The sequence below is a fragment of the Bos taurus genome, chromosome 9 (genome assembly GCF_002263795.3).
Source record: "Bos taurus isolate L1 Dominette 01449 registration number 42190680 breed Hereford chromosome 9, ARS-UCD2.0, whole genome shotgun sequence".
Taxonomy (NCBI): Eukaryota; Metazoa; Chordata; class Mammalia; order Artiodactyla; family Bovidae; genus Bos; species Bos taurus.
The window spans coordinates 91,763,810-91,780,748 of NC_037336.1; the positions used below are offsets into that span (position 1 = coordinate 91,763,810).

Below are 16,939 nucleotides of genomic sequence, written 5' to 3' on the forward strand. Positions count from 1 at the left end.
TTTCTCTTTCACAGGATGCACGCTGCTGTTTTACGAGACCTACGGGAAGAATTCTATGGATCAGAGCAGTGCCCCCCGCTGTGCCCTCTTTGCAGAAGACAGCATAGTGCAGTCTGTCCCGGAACATCCCAAGAAGGAAAATGTCTTCTGCCTCAGCAACTCCTTCGGGGATGTCTACCTATTCCAGGTACCGCTGAGCTTTCTAAATGGAGGGTGTGGGGGGGGGAGGAGGGAGGGAGAGGGTGGGAAGATTTGGGAGAATGGCATTGAAACATGTGAAACGTCATGTATGAAATGAGATGCCAGTCCAGGTTCAATGCACGATGCTGGATGCTTGGGGCTGGTGCACTGGGACGACCCAGAGGGATGGTGTGGGGAGGGAGGAGGGTTCAGGATGGGGAACACATGTATACTAATTAAATAATTTTCTATTAAAGGAAAAAATAAATAAATAAATAAATGGAGGGTGGAGGCGAGATCTCATGTCCTGTTAGGACGAGAAGGATCCGAATTAAGAGGCATGACTTAGCAATAAAATAGAGTAAAAGCCGTTAAACTTTGGGTTAAAGTTTAAGCAAGAGAACTGGCCTCTGCTGACTGCCAGGCACCATGGGGCTATCACCATTCAGTCATTCACCCAGCAAGCATTTCTTGGGTGCCTCTGTGCCTGCATGTGTGCTAAGTCGATTCAGTCATGTCCGACTCTTTGAGACCCCATGAGGTGTATCCCGCCAGGCTCCTCTGTCCATGGGATTCTCCAGACAAGAGTACAAGAGTACTGGAGTGGGTTGCCGCGCCCTCTTCCAGGGGATCTTCCTGACGTAGGGATCAAACCCGTGTCTCTTACATCTCCTTCATTGGCAGGCAGGTTCTTTACCACTAATGCCATCTGGGAAGCCCCGTATTTCCAATATTCCACTCAAATTCTCAGTATTTACAGACAACTGTTTTAATATTATTGTGCCCTCCCGGAAAAGTTCTTTTATTATAGTTTTTCGTAAATGAGTCCATACCATGGATGTAATTTCATATCCAGGTTTCAAAATGTAGCATTTTGCTCCTAACATTTCCTCGTCTTATTAAAATTATGAAGGTAGCCTGCTTTTTTAGAGAGCGACGAGATGTACACTGCATGAATATACTGTTTTTTTCTTTTTTTGTATTTTTGTTACTCTCGCTGCTGGTGAACAGCTTGATTCTGGTTTGTCTTCCCATCCTATCTGGGGCCATGTGACACCCTTGATGCTCTCACAGGCCCCCTGGAGTCACGGAAGCCTGCAGATCTGTGTTGAGTGTGTTTTTTAAACTTAAACAGTTTTTTATGAAGTGGAGGTATTTGGGGGTTTTACACATCCAAGCCCAGGCTGCCACTTGGGAGAACACTTTTGTGGAGAAACAGTTCCAAATCGCTTCTCCCTCCCTACCCCCCGTCCCCTCTGTGTTTAGGCCACCAGCCAGACAGACCTGGAGAACTGGGTCACCGCCATCCACTCGGCCTGCGCATCCCTCTTCGCAAAGAAACACGGCAAAGAGGACACTGTCCGGCTGCTGAAGAACCAGACCAGAAACCTCCTCCAGAAGATAGACATGGACAGCAAGATGAAGAAGATGGCAGAGTTGCAGCTGTCCGTGGTGAGCGACCCAAAGAACAGGAAGGCCATAGAGAACCAGGTACAGATGACCTATGAGTGTCTCCTCCCGTTACTCACCTCCCTGGCGGCAAACTCAGATGTGGGAGCTGGTTCTTACACTTCCGGCGGAAATAGTTTCTGTGGTCTCTTGGTTCAAGTACTTAAGTGGCTGCACTTTTGTCATATGGGAAATACGATCTGCTTTGGTGGCTGTATAGGTATAGTGGAACATTTTATGACCAGATCTTGTTTCCTCGTATTGAGGAGCTCCTGCTTGCCTAGCTGATTCTGTGAATATTGTCACGTTTGGAACAAAATTTGTATAATAAAACTACTGGAAGATGAGACAGGTATGATTCTAATACAGAGGATGGCTTCAAAAACGGTAGTCTGGTTGTTGTTCAATTGCTATGTCGTGTCTGATTCTTTGCAACCTCACGACCTGCAACACATAAGCTTTCTTGTGTTTCGCTATCTCCCGGAGTTTGCGCAAACTCATGTCCATTGAACGTGTTGGTGATGCTATCCAACTATCTCCTCCTCTGTCACCCCCTTTTCCTCCTGCCCTCAATCTTTCCCAGCATCAGGGTCTTTTCCAGTGAGTTGGCTCCTTGCATCAGGGGGCCAAAGTCAGTATCAGTCTTTCCAATGAATGTTCAGGGTTGATTTCCTTTAGGATTGACTGGTTTGATGTCCTTGCTGTCCAAGGGACTCTCAAGGGTCTTCTCCAGCACCACAGTGAGAAAGCACTGGTTCTTTGGTGCTCAGCCTTCAGTGGTTTGGTATAACACAGCTATTCCTGTATCCGTGGCTTTGGGGGAAAAACACTATTTTTTTGGCTTGTTTTTTCTAACAGATGAGGTGCTAAAGAAAATGCTTTCTTTGGCCTGTTTCCACATTCATCTAGTAATTAGGCAGCTACTGTCTATGCTGCTTGCATTTTACAGGACGGGAAGCAGCTTAGTGTCAGTCTTCCTTTGCTCAGACGACCTGAACACTTAGACAAGTGTCAGTGAATCTCTTCAGTCAGGTTCCCTGGGAAACACACTGAGAGATTTGCATGTGAGGAGTTTTATTAGGAATGCTCTCAGGAGTAAGGGAGTGAAGTGAAGTCGCTCAGTCGTGTCCGACTCTTTGCGACCCTGTGAACTGTAGCCTACCAGGCTTCTCTGTCCATGGGATTCTCCAGGCAAGAATACTGGAGTGGGTTGCCATTACCTTCTCCAGTGGATCTTCCCGACCCAGGGATCAAATGTGGGTCTCCCGCATTGCAGGCAGATGCTTTACCCTCTGAGCTATCAGGGAATTAAGGAGAGACTCTGGTTCTGAATTGTGCGGAGCTGGTTCCACAGGGGGCTTAGCAGCTGGGATGGCCATTCAGAGTTGCTTGCTTCTAGTGGGGCATGCCATGACAACTGATCAAGGTAGCTGCCGTCAGAGGGGGCTGATTCCCAAAGAGAGACCTATTTGTGAGCCATGAGCAGCTAAGGGGAAGAATGCCTTTGTCTTCAAAGGGGAATCAGGTGGTACACAACAGTATCTACTACAGTCCCCTTCAAAATCAGTGTCCAGTGATTTGGGAACTTGAAGAGGGATAGGCTGAAGATGGGTTGGCGTGTGCCTGAATCTTTCGTCCTTTTCACTTTGTAAATTATTATAGAGAGACTAGGTTCTTTTAAAAAAAATTCCATGGCAACACAACAATTTAGATTCCCCATAGAAATAATTTTGTCTGCAGCATTTGACTTAAATCACAAATAGTCTTCTCTCTGTGTCTGAATATTTAACCTTGCTTAGAATTTTTTTTCTGTCTGCATATACATGAAGAACTTAGAATGTGTGGAAAGAAATTCCTAGCTGTAAATAAGAAACTGATGAAAGGCTTGCATTCAAATGATATATTTGTGACACATTAAGAATTTGGAATCTGTCAGTTGGCAATAGTAAAATAACCAAGTAATTCCCATCTCCTGCCCCCTCATCAAGTGTTTCTAAATGACAGTGCAGTTGAATGGATTTTCTGGTGAGACCTGGATCTGTCTTTGCTTCTCTTTTTCTGGTATCTTGTGTTGTCTTTCTCCCTACCCAATCCTTCCCTCTCACTGTTTGTCCATCTGGCCTGGCGTGCTGCGATTCATGGGGTCGCAAAGAGTCGGACACGACTGAGCGACTGATCTGATCTGAACAGATGCCTATAGCTTCAACAAATAAACATAATTTTAAAATACAGATCCCGTTTCTAAGAAATGTATCATTTAGTTAGAAAGCAGGCCTCATAAGCATGAAACTGATGAATATTCTAGAATGATGTAGATTAGGGCATAGTCATCAGATGCTGTGAGGGATCATGGGTTGAGCTTGTGCTGTAATTTTGAGGAGGTGGAGGAAACTTCCTGGAAGAATAGGGCCTTAAAAAATTGGCAAGAGATGTGTAAGTATGAAAGCCAAACCCTATTGGGAAGAGAGTGTAGTACATGGTAGGCAATTTGGTAGTCTAGTTGACCCTTGAGTAACACCAGGGTTATGGGCTCTGACCCTCTGGCAGTCGAAAAGCCACATGTAACTTATAGTTGGCCCTCTGTTTTCAACTAACCACAGTCATATAGTACTGTAGTATTTACTTAAAATCTGTGTGTAAGTGGACGCGTGCAGTTCACATCCTTATTGTTCAAGGGTCACGTGTAGGAGTAACAGAGTGGGGCTTGGGTCTCCTGAGCACACGGGAGCTGAGATGTGGGCTGGGAAGGGATGAAGAGATGGAGGTTTGGTGGGGCAGGGACTGGTGTAGCTTTTTCAGGGTCTGTGAGATAACACTGGGAGGTAAGCCTCTAGACCTAAGGGAGGAACATGCGTTTTAAAATTGTGATGAAAGCATGGTGAATGCATCCTCTTTGGAAGATTAATCTGGCAGTGGCTTGGATAGGGGTAAGAATGACCCTGGTCTGCGTGTGCAGCTGTGAAGGTCTGGACCAGAGTAACACGACAGAAGTTTAACAATTTTTATGGAAGATGTTTCTCCCAATGCATCATTTTTGATAATTTTATAGAGTATTAAAGATAGTTTCCTATGCACCTGAATTGAAATGTTCCTCAAACAGACAATTGATTTATAGTGTGGCATGTGGGATCTTAGTTCCCCAGTCAGGGATTGAACCTGTGCCCCCTGCAGTGGAAAGTCTTAACCCCTGGATTGTCAAGGAAGTTCCAAAATATGCTCTTTATTTAAAGAGTGACAGCTCGCAAACTACAAACTAGAACATATTGATAGTTTTGCCAAGGAACTGAAAAGGAAGTTGAAGCCGCCAAGGAGAACCGTGGGAGTGGACGGTTTTGGGGGTTTTGACAAGGCCGCATCTGCGGGGGACAGACACATCTCTGCCCTTGGCCACTTCATTCCCAGAGCCTGGCCCGGCTCCTGTCTGGGAAGAGATCTGGCCTGCGGGCAGGCCCTGACCTCTCAGCTTTCTGTCTGGGGCAGGCAGGGATGTGATGCTGTAACGCAATTCACACGACAAGCGGAAAGGCCTGAGGAGGAGGAGAAAGGTTTTCTTCATGTTTTCTCCACACCATGTCTCCCTCGTGGTCCTGAATTTCCAGGATCCAAAAGCCACGGTAGTCTGTCTGTCATCAGAGATGCTGCTCGTGGGCTCAAGTGCCAGAGTTAGAATCTCATACTGATTGTAGTGGGAGAAGGTGTGGTTTTAACTGGCTCACTAACATTTAAAGCCATACTTTAGTCTCCTGGACACCCAACTTGGAGTTTTCAGGTCCTTATGTGTTGTCAAATGTTTAGGTCAGGGAGAGGAAAGGGAAATTGGGCAACATTGAGCTGGTCCTGGCCCTTTTTTTTTTTTTTTGGCTTCTTGTTTTCTTTCTCTGTTTATGGCCACAAGAAGTCCAAGCAAACATTTTTTTTTAATTTGAATTTTCATTAATTTTTAAAATTTTCATTAATTAAAACTAAATTTTCATTAATTTTTTTCATTGTTGGTAAATGCTTCATTTATGATGTCAAAATTGGTGCTGTTTTTTTCTTGGGAGAGGGGAATTACTTTCATATGCCCCCCTACACAGATCCAAGGGTCTCTGGTGGTTGGATGGCCCAGAGAGGAACTCTTTTAAAGAATTAGGGTAATTATAACTTGTGACCAATGTGCATTCTTTGGCAGAATCATTGCATGAGTATTTAAAGCACTGCGCTAATACTACTGATTTTTCATTTTGGTTTTCCCCTCTCCCACCCCCCTCCCCCTTGCTCGCACCCCTTCCCCCACACCCTTCCCTTGATCCCCTCCCCTGCACACAATCACCTTCTCATATTATGCTGCTGAATTTCTGGTAAGAAACAATTGGGTTGATCTTTAGGCATTCCACCTGAAAATATTCTCCGTACCAGAGCCACAGTTTTTAAGGTTGTAATGTATTCATGTTTTCCCAGAGGGCTTTGCGGCAGGTAACGTGAGCTACATTCGCTGTGCCCACTGTTCTTAACTCACTTGCCAGATGGTTGTAAAGAAAGCTATTTTTCTCTATACTTGCAGACACAGAGTATGAAGCATTAAGCGGGGGGGAAGCAGGCACATGCTTAGGATTACTTTTATGAGATGGTTTTGGACTAGAGAATGTTCTATGACATATAAAGGCAAAGGTATTTACAAATCAAATCAATAAGAACATGATCTCCTAAATATCCCAGAAGTATATAGTTTTCTCTAAAGTGCCTTTTAAAAACATCTTTAAAAGAGCAGTGCTTTATCAATTACCATTGAAAACTCTCAACCTCACTCTATTTTATTTTACATACAAGGAAATAATTTATTTACGCAGCACTTTCCCCCAGAGATCCGAAGAACCCCAGAACTAGTCAACTTGTTGCCTAATGAGAGCTGAACTGAGAGAGTACATTACATCATGCGAGATAAAGTCTCTGGAACAGGTTTTCTTTGAAGAGCTTTGGTTGGAGGAGCTCCTTGTCGATTCCCTTTTCAGATAAAGTCGCTATTGCAGTAATAACAGCCGAGTGTCAAGCCGTCATGTGGGGACATGCTTGGCTTAGAAGAGACCATCATGTGCTCTTGTCCCCAGGCCTTCTGGGGACTGTGGGGCAGGATGACACCACTTGCATTTGGGCATGTCCAATTGGGAGCAGACTGTCCACAGGGCAGTTCCCTTTGAAGTTCTGAGGGAGGAAGAGCTGTAAATTAAGTCCATTAGTACTTGATTTTCCTTTCCATTTATTATTTTAAACAAGTGAACAAAACAAGTGAATAAAACCTCCCCACCCTAAGGCGATCTTGGCCTCTTCCCAGATGGCTCCCTCTCCCCATTCTGACTCTCTCTGGGCCTTTCTCACCTCCTGGGGTCAGTTAGGAGCAGGGAGGTGATGCCCTGAAGGAGCAAACTGTCAGCTGGTGGGATTGGGACTGCACTGGGTTTTGTGAACCATGGGCTCTGTTTTCAATATTTACTTAGTTTTTTTATTTAAAAATATTTATTTATTTATGGCTGGGCTGGGTCTTCACTGCCATGCAGGCTTTGCTCTGGTTGCAGAGCAGGGCCTACTCTCTAGTTGCGGTGCAAGGCCTTCTCAGCGTGGTGGCTTCTCTCGTTGCAGGAGCACATGGGCTCAGTAGTTGCGGCTCACAGGCTCGAGAGCACAAGCTCAGTAGCTGTGGCACACGGGCTTAGTTGCTTTGCAATGTGTGGTATCTTCCTAGACCAGGGATCGAACCTATGTCTCCTGCATCCGCAGGCAGACTTTTCACCATTAAGCCACTAGGCAAGCCCTTGTGTAAAGTTTTAAAATAAAAAAGAGGATGGATTGAGCTCAGACCACTGGAAACTGCAGTGAAGGGAACAAAAGGAACAAAAGCTTGAGGGAAATATGATCTAGGGCACGTGGGTGGAAGCAGAACGGGGAACAGAGCGTTGGAGTATTTGTGAAGGGGGTTTGAGGGAGACAAGGCCAGATTACCAGGGGCTAGGCAGGACAAGGCATCCTGCAGCAGGCCGGAGGGGGTGGCACGTACAGGAGGTGCTGAGGATGGGAAGTTCACATTCAGTTAGTTCAGACTCCGGGCCAGGTGAGCGTGCAAACTGGGAATTTGAAGAAGATGCTGTCTTTGCCCTCAGGGTGCTCCTAGTCAAGCAGGCTGATAGACAGCTAAGCACATAATTTTGACATAATAGAATGAATTGGGAGTAGATGATATTCCAGAGTGTTGTGAAAGACACATGGGGAGTTCAGCCTCATATGTAGTCAGGGAGGACTTCCTGGAGGAGTGATGCTCGAATTGCTTCTCAAAGAATGAGGAGTTAATCAGGAGAGGAATAGCAAAGGGAATTCCAGGCCAGGGGTTGGCGTGAGCCAAGGCAGAGTGCTCTGAAATGATGCGGTCATCCTGGCAGTTTGAATTTTCAGCACATGATGGGTAGGTTGTGAGAGGTGAGGTGTAGCAGAACTGTCTTCTCTCTTCTCTCTAAGGCTGCAGGTTTTGCCCTTCCTCAGGTGCTTGGGCCACACAAGGCCAGAGTGGTTTGCATCTAACAAGAGAATCTGACCATCGGATTCCTGGGATTAAAAATCGTGCAGTGGCTCCCTGTTGCTTACAAGATAAAGTCTCTGATGACAGCTCCCCTCCTTGACCTTTAGCTGCAACGTCAAGCTTCCTGTGGGTTCCACTTCTTTCTTTGGATTTTCCCTCAGGCAGAGAGGACCCACGTGGACCACATGCCTGCTTGCAGACTGCCCCGTCCCCTCCCCCATCATTGGACTCATCCTTGCCTGTCTGTGATGAAGGGTTTAGCTCTTCCCAGGAGCTGCCCTTGACCGCCCTCCCCACCCCTCCATCAGGGACCTACTATGCTCCGATAATTCTCAGGGTCGCTCTTTATCTCACACACTGTTTTGTAATTATCCCTTTGCGTATAAGGTCATTCCTAGAATGAAATAAGAGCTCCTAAGGGATGAGTAACTGCCCCTCCCCACCATCTGTTTCCCTGGTACTTGGTTCCAGGTAGATCGTGGACACTCCTGTGTTTCCTTCCCTCTTCCCTGGGCTGGTCCCCACCTCAGCCCCTCACCAGCTCCTGCTCCTTTGCTTGGGGCTTCACTCTTACATTCACCAGTGAGCATCTCCTTTCCTGTTTCACTCTTCATCCTCATGGTTTCCAAGGCTACCACTCAGGACTCCTCAGGCCAGGATTCTGTGTGATTCTACAGTCACTCCACATGGTCAGGTTGTCTGTATCACCCATCTGATGGATGAGTGTGTAGACGCTGGGACAGATGCAGGAAACGGTCCAATGTCATCACACAGTGTCAAGTGTCCGAGCTTGAACACAAATCCTCACTTCTAATGGGATCCAGCCTCGCAAAAAGATTTGTGAATCAGATTGTGCTTTGCTCACTAAGGAACCAGGTGATGCACAGTTTTGTGTCAAGTAGAAATTAATCTTTAATTTGCTTGTTTTCTTAACTTGAATGTTTGAGCTTGATATGATGGGAAATATATTTATTATGAATGCATTTGGCAAATGAATTTGATGGCATGTGAACATCTCAAAGGGAAAAATAAAACATAACCAATATTCTAAACCAGTAGCTGGTTGCTCTAACTACCAGTTAACTCCAGTGTTTTCTGTGTTACTAGCTGGGTTCTTCTGTGGAGGTCGGTTTTAGTGCTTGGAAAATATTGTATGGGAGGTTTTCAACTTACTCTGCCAAAAAAGGAAAAACTAATTATCTTTTAGGACCAACTTAGAAATGGACAAATGACTGAATACTGTGATCAAATGGCCAAATGGTAGAAAATATTTTTCTAGGAGTGTTGGGTGTGGCAGGAATGTACTTGTCATCTTTTTAATGCATCACTTATTCATCTGTTATTTTTAGCATTAGCCTTCATCTCCTTTCCCTCCCACTTTCTAGAGTGGACCATAGCCTTTCTGAGCTCATTAAATAAATATAGATATATTAGCCATAAAGAGGAAATTTTTGCATTGTGTTTGTATCAGTGCTAAATAATGGGAGTTTTCCTCAATTTTTTTTATTAATAATTTTTCTTTTACAAATGAAAGATAAAACTTCCTTTGCATTCATATTAATTTTGTGTTTTGTGCTAAGAAATGAAAGCTCAAGCTACATAGCAGTTGAGTTTTAATTTTCATGTCCAGATGAAATAAAAAAATGTCTAGGCACAATTCTCAGTAGAATGTAGAAAGAAGGGGGGAAACTGTCTTGGTTTAAGGGAACTGATTTGGGGCATTTTCATTTTTGATCATATTAGGAAAAAATCTCTAGAAATTCCCTGATAAATGTGAGATTGGATGATATTACTGTTTTCATAATGATGAAGACATTTTCTGAGGTAGCATGTATGATAGATACAAAACTGTCTTCTGTTTCTCTCTTTCGTTTAAAAAGAATGTATCTTTATCTCATTGTTTGCAGGATAAAGGGATAAAATACATGTTTTCCTTTTAGTTAATGTTACGTTGAATTTGGGCCAAACTTGAATATCAAGGCTGATAGGAAATTGAGAGGCAAGATGTTCACCCAAATGAGAGAGCAGATAGTCTTACAGCTTCTCTATAGAACACCTGGGAATTTGTGGGGAGAAATGTGATTGATGATTAGATGAAAATTTAAATGAAAGTTGCAAAGTAATTACTAGACAGTGTACAACACCAGCCTTATGAGCAAGAAGACCTGGGCTCGGGGGCTGTGTTCCAAGTGCTCTGTGGAAGCCTGTTCCCACGTGTTGTTCCCATTAGGATCAGCTTTGGGCCTTGGCCAGCCTGGAAGGGCAGCATATTGTGTGACCCTGGTCAAGTCACCTCCTTCCTGAGCCTCAGTGTCCTCTGCTGAGGAATGACGGCCTGGCAGCCCTCACTGCCTGTGTCCACTGGCATTCCCGGTATTACAAGATCTGTATTGAGCTCGTGGGTCTGGTGTTTGTACTTCTCTCTTCTTTCCAATTAACCCAAGCACCTGAATCCATGTCCTTACCAGACTTTTACCTGCATATTCTCCCATGTCCTTCTCTACAACTGTGGTGAGTCTATGGAAAGAAAAATCATTGTTACTTATCCAACCTCAGATCCTCATTTAACTTCTCTGACTGATTCTGTCCATAAAGAACCATGACCTTTAAAACAAGATAAATATTGTCCTTACACATGCACTAGATGTGTGACTAATGATGGCTAACTCTGCCACAGAGCACTTTGGGAATGAAGGCGGTATTAGTCAGGGTTCCCCAGAGAAACAGGACCAATACGATGTGTAAAAAATATATTCATAAAGAGAGTCATTATAAGGAATTGGCTCGTGTGAGTATGGAGATGGGCAGGTCCCAAGGTCTGCAGTGAGTCAGCCCGCTACAGACCTAGGAGAGTGGACAGTGTGGTTTGCATCTGAAGCCTGGCAGGCCTGAGACCCAGGATGAGCCAATATTTCAGTTCTAGTCATCAAAAGCCAGGAAAAAAGCTGACACCCCAGTTTGGAGGCCCATCACGGAGGAGGAATTCTCCCTTGCTTGGGGAAGGTCAGACCTTTTGTTCTAGCCAGGCCTTCAACTGATTGGATGAGGCCCACCCACATGAGGGAGGGCAGTCTGCTTTACTCAGTCTATCCACTTAAGTGTTAAACTCATCCCTAAACTCTCTCATAGAAACACCCAGATTAGTGCTTGACCACACATCTGGGCACCTTGTGGCCCAGTCAAGTGGATGCATAGAATTAACCATTACAAAGGATGACGGCAGGAAACATCATTGAAATGGAAGTAAAGTCCCTTCTCAATTGCATTTTCTACTAAGTTCAGATTAAAAATGCTCTCCATAATGTGCAGTATTGATTGAGATACTAGGTCTCTTGAAACATAGTCACATATATTAACAAAATTCTTGATCTTTGTAGGATCTGCTTTGGGCTATTGGAGTCTCCCAGCCCCTTCTTTCTTTCAACAAGCCTAAGCATCAGAATCCATATTCCTCCTATGAACTTACCTGCATTTTGTCCCAGGGTTTTGAGCAGAGAGGTCTGGGTGTGCTCAAGATTACAAAATGTTTCTGACGGAATTTGGAGGTTCCCTGTGTATTGTTTAGGATGGAGCTGTCTTTTCTTTCCAGTAATGCTTTGATGTATAGTCATTTAAATACATTCAGTGATGCCTTTTAAAAAAAGCTTTGTAAACTGCAGAAGTCAGTGATAATATGAGATTGTCACCTTCCCTGATCTAAAGTGTTTGGCCTGGACCTGGGTTTTATTTTATTTGCTATTTTGTCTTTTTGTTCCTCTGTGGATGCTGTGGGCTTCTGTATTGTCTGGTACCCAATAACTCACTGGTTTCTTTGACTTTCATACCTCCGCTCTCTCCAGAATGCCTAAAAAGTATCTCATTAGCTGTTTCACATGGAGTTATAAATGAGAGATAGGCTTGAATACATTACCCAACCGAGAAATATCTGCATGTTATTAAAAGACAAAAGAATGTGCCTACAAGTGTGGATTTTCAGGTATTAGCTTGTAAAGATATTTGTGAGACAGAACTGGGAGTATAGTTTTTTCTGGGTATTATAGTTTCCAGTCGATGTAGTTTGTGGTTACATAATACCCATCCATTACTGCTGGAATCTAGAATTCTCTAATATAAGACTACAGAGAGATTTGCTGTTCAATTTGATCTGCCATGTTAATCTGAAACAGTGGTCCTCACTCAGGCTGGGCACCAGAATTGCTACAGATGCTTTTAAATTAAATGTCTGCTTTCCTGGACCTCATACCTAATGAGTAGGCTCATCAGGTAAAAACCTGGGGATTTTCGTTTTTAAAAGCCATCAGGTCATACTGGTATTGATTCAAGGCTGACGTCAGTGGGCTATTACATCACTAGCAAGGTCATACAGTGTCTTCAGTGAAGTTAGATTAGAGATTGAGGTTTTTCAGTGCACTCTGGGAGATTTTGTTGTTTTGCTGACAAACTATGATAAATCAACAAATTACTTGTTTAGATCTTGTAGCCATCATATTTCTTTCATGTAGAAAGGTGTGCAGTGATCTTCCTAAGAAACAGATACAGAGAACTTAGAGGGACTCTAAAGAGCACCCAGAATTTGTTCTGCCTTTCTCTGGAGAGAGATGAGGGAAACAGAGTGTTCATTGTCAGAGATCCTTCAAAATATCATTTATCCAGGATCAGGGATTGACCTGGAAAGTGTACTGTGAAAGGTTAGGATCTATTTGGGTGCAAAGCTCGGCAAAACAGGAGATGCAGTTGCTGCAAATGAAATGACACAGTTCTCATGGGAAATAGTTGTTAAGTCTTCACTACAGACCTTCCCTTGAATTTCGAGATTCCTCTGAACATTCTGTGAAGCCCAACTTCTTGTTCTGTTCTGAATCTCTGTGTTGGCAACTTTCTAGAGCCTTTCTTTGCCTATTCGTTTATGTCTAAATGAAGATAATGCTTACATATAATATACTTTGACATCCTTGGAAGAAAGGAGAGTGGCCCCCAGAGTTTTTATTTCTTTACCAATTTATGAATTCACTTTTGAAGAATACATAGAAAGTTTTATATTGTAAATAATTATATATGTCTTAAATTAAAAAAAAAATTTTTTTTTGGCTGTGCTGAGTCGTCACTGACGCACAGGCCTTTTTTTTTTTTTTTTTTCCTCTCTCGTTGTGGAGAGTGAGGGCACGTCTGTAGTTGGGATACATGAGCTTCTGATTGTGGTGACTTCTCTTGTTTCAGGGCACAGATTCCAGGGTGCGTGGGCTTTAGTAATTATTCCCAGGCTCAATAGCTGTGGCATATGGGTTTTTGTTGCTCCGAGGCATATGGGGTCTTTCCAGATTAGGGATTGAACCTGTGTCTCCTGAACTGTCAGGCAACTTCTTTACCACTGAGCCACCAGGGAAGCCCTGTGTTAGTCACTCAGTCGTGTCCGACTCTTTGCGATCCCATGGACTGTAGCCCGCCAGGCTTCTCTGTCCATGGAGATTTTCCAGGCAAGAATACTGGAGTGGGTTGCCATTTCCTCCTCCAGGGAAGCCCTATAAGTGTCTTAATAAAGCTGTATAGACGGTGATTCTTCCCCAGAATACTTAAAGTAGGAGTAAAAGCTCTGTTTGTCCTTATGCCTGAAGTTCATCTGTTTTTTCTTGTTTCGTGAGTCATTCTGAGAATGTACAGAAATGTGCAGACACTGCCTCCATTCATCCCGCATCTGTTTGTGTGCAATTCGGTTATTCTGGTTTAAGATCAGAGGCTGTGAATGTAAATGTAACAAAGTGAAGTAACTGACTTAGAGTTGGGCATCCTGCCTTAAGCCAGCATGGTTTTCAGCGCTGGAGTTCTCCAAAGGTCGTGCCCCGGCACTGTATCGGGACCACTGATTTGGTTTTGTCTTTGGCCATCCTGAGGAAGTACAGTGCTATCTGACCCCATTGGTTTTGGCGGGAGGGCTTGAGATGGGGCAAGGAGGGAAGGCTCATTTGAGCCATGCAACACCAGCTAAAATGATTTTTTTCCTTAAAGTTGCTGAAAGGGGTCACATTTTCAATTTGACCTGTGAAAACACTTCATTTTTATTTAAATTAATCCTATTCTTGATTAAACAGATCCAGCAATGGGAGCAGAACCTGGAGAAGTTTCACATGGATCTGTTCAGGATGCGCTGCTATCTGGCCAGCCTGCAGGGCGGGGAGTTGCCGAACCCCAAGAGCCTCCTTGCTGCCGCCAGCCGCCCCTCCAAGCTGGCCCTGGGCCGGCTGGGCATCTTGTCAGTTTCCTCTTTCCATGCTCTGGTAAGTTTCCAAGGAAGGCGGTTCGGCGGCATGCAGGGAGCGCTGCGGAAGCTCACCTTTCTCCAGCTGGTTGACACTGGGCTCTGCTGTGACTTAACCCAGTAACTGACCAGGGCCACCCAGGGACCCGGTGCTGGGGGAGGGAGGGTTGGCTTCCTGCTGTAGAGTGTCAGCTTCTCTGCTGCTCGTTCGTGGAATCCAGCTTCCCAGGTGGTGCAATGGGAAGAATCTGCCTGTAAAACAGGAGACACAGGAGATGCAGGTTCAATCCCTGGGTCGGGAAGATCCCCTGGAGAAGGAAATGGCAACCCACTCCAGTATTCTTGCCTGGGAAATCCCGTGAATGGAGGAGCCAGGGGGTCCTGGGGGTCACAAAGAGTCGGACACAATTGAGCATGCAAGCAAGTACCCAGCTACTAAATATTCCCGTCTGCGTCTGCCCTTCTGTCTGTCCCACCTCGTACAGTCAGAAGGGTGGAATCCCTGAGGAACAGCGACAGTGGTGTGAAGAATTGAAGGGCTGATTGAAGGTGTTTTGATCTGTTCTGCCGAGAGTTCCCCTGGGTTTTGTGAGATTGTTTCTGCGTGGGTGGCTTCTGTGGATAGCATTGGCTCAGTCTGGAGTCTGAAGGTGATTCTGCCAACCCTACTGCCCACCCTGGAGAGATGTGACTGTGGTAGCTAGACTTACGTTATCTCGATAAGAGATCTCTGGTGAATGTGCCTCTGCTATGTCAGACTTGGAATAACTCTGGGGACTGCTCAGAACACCTGGCGGCTCAGATGGTAGAAAACCTGCCTGCAGTGAGGGAGGCCTGGGTTCGATCTCTGGGTCGGGAAGATCCCCTGGAGGAGGAAATGGCAACCCACTCCAGTATTCTTGCCTGGACAATTCCATGGCCAGAGGAACCTAGAGGGCTACAGTCCATGGGGTTGCAAAGAGCAGCTGATCAACTAACATTTATAGCAAGCAGGGCTTATTCATGTTAGGACATAACGCACTTTATGATGTTTCTAAACTGTGTTTTAAATCAGGTGTGTTCTAGAGACGACTCTGCCCTTCGGAAAAGAACTCTCTCGCTGACTCAGCGGGGAAGACACAAGAAGGGGTTGTTTTCTTCATTAAAAGGCCTGGACACACTTGCAAGAAAAGGGAAGGAGAAAAGACCGTCTATAACTCAGGTGAGTTGCTCAGCATGGGAGGGACAATAGACCAAGTGGGAAATCCCTGATATGCTGTGAATCATAAATGTTCACCAGCCTTCACAATGAGATCAAAGTTGCTTCAAAGGGATGCAGTCTCAGCATTAACTGTTTTTCCCCAAAAGAAAACACTCAAGTTGCTCACTCTCTTTTTTGGCACTCCCAAAGAGGTATTCACACCCTACATCTGCAGTGCGTGGGAACGCAAAGGTAAGGCTCATCAGAAAAGCATCTGCACTTGTCATTGCCCTTAAGTAATTGTCATAGATTTTCTGTTATAATCAACATGGAAAATTAATAATAGAATAACAGCAACTGAACTCTGTTGATAGTGCCGGACGCTTTGCTGACTTCATCTATATGACACGAAGTAGGCGTTGTGTCATCACTTATCACAGATGAGAAGGCAGAGACAGGGAGAGGTGAGGTCACTTCCTTTCCTTGTTCCTGAGGCAGCTGAGAGTCAAGGCTGGGGCTTGGTCTACCTAGATCCTCCAGCACTGGATCACTGTTGCTGCCTATTATCCTAGAAAGAGGATGAGCGGCTATTTAAACATGCCAAATAAAAATAGCCTGAGCACATATTGTTGAAAGGTGGCCCATGGATAGTGAATTGTTTTGGGAATGTTTTGATTACTCATGTCTGAAATATTTCCTAATGCTGCTAATACAGTATGTGATAACGGTTTTTACGTTGCTGAGCGGTATGTTTTAGGATTATTATTTTTTGTAAGACTCTTGGAAAGATAAATTATCACAAAATGAGCTGTTCGTTTAAGTGAATGGGGAAAATGTGATGAAGTCCAAGGAAGTTCTTGTTTTTATTTCTGACAGCTGTTATTCTGAATATGCTGGCAGAGAGAGTCATGTTTTATGAACTTTATTCTCTAATTTTATATAGATATACACATTTAACTTGTGAAACAGTTTCATGAAACAGGTGAATACCAGGGAGAGAATCAACTTCTATGACTTATCTATAACCCTAAAGCAATAAAGGTGGAAGTGGTAGGGAGTGGATTGGTTGATTGAAAGCAAAAATACATGCAGTCCTTTACTTGGCCACTATTTTTGTATGCTCACAATCAGAAAGGATATCATGTTTAAAAATTGTGATTCTATTTGTACTTCAATTGTGAAATTAATCATTTGTTGGTTATAAATGAAAACATTTCTTCATTATAGATTATGGTTAAAATCACTGCAGATAGTGATTGCATCCATGAAGTTAAAAGACGCTCACTCCTTGGAAGGAAAGTTATGACCAACCTAGATAGCATATTCAAAA

At 44.2% G+C, this 16,939-nt stretch overlaps 1 protein-coding gene across 4 annotated transcripts in view; it reads left to right on the forward strand.

Moving 5' to 3' along the window:
* Positions 1 to 16,939, forward strand: part of TIAM2 (TIAM Rac1 associated GEF 2) — a 236,767-nt gene that overhangs the window by 128,883 nt on the left and 90,945 nt on the right. For all 4 annotated transcript variants that reach the window (XM_015472916.3, XM_059889963.1, XM_024997095.2 and 1 more), the window contains 4 exons: positions 15 to 187; positions 1,447 to 1,671; positions 14,263 to 14,448; positions 15,484 to 15,630. In XM_015472916.3, coding sequence (XP_015328402.2) covers positions 15 to 187; positions 1,447 to 1,671; positions 14,263 to 14,448; positions 15,484 to 15,630 — 731 coding nt within the window. The remainder of the gene's footprint in view (positions 1 to 14; positions 188 to 1,446; positions 1,672 to 14,262; positions 14,449 to 15,483; positions 15,631 to 16,939) is intronic.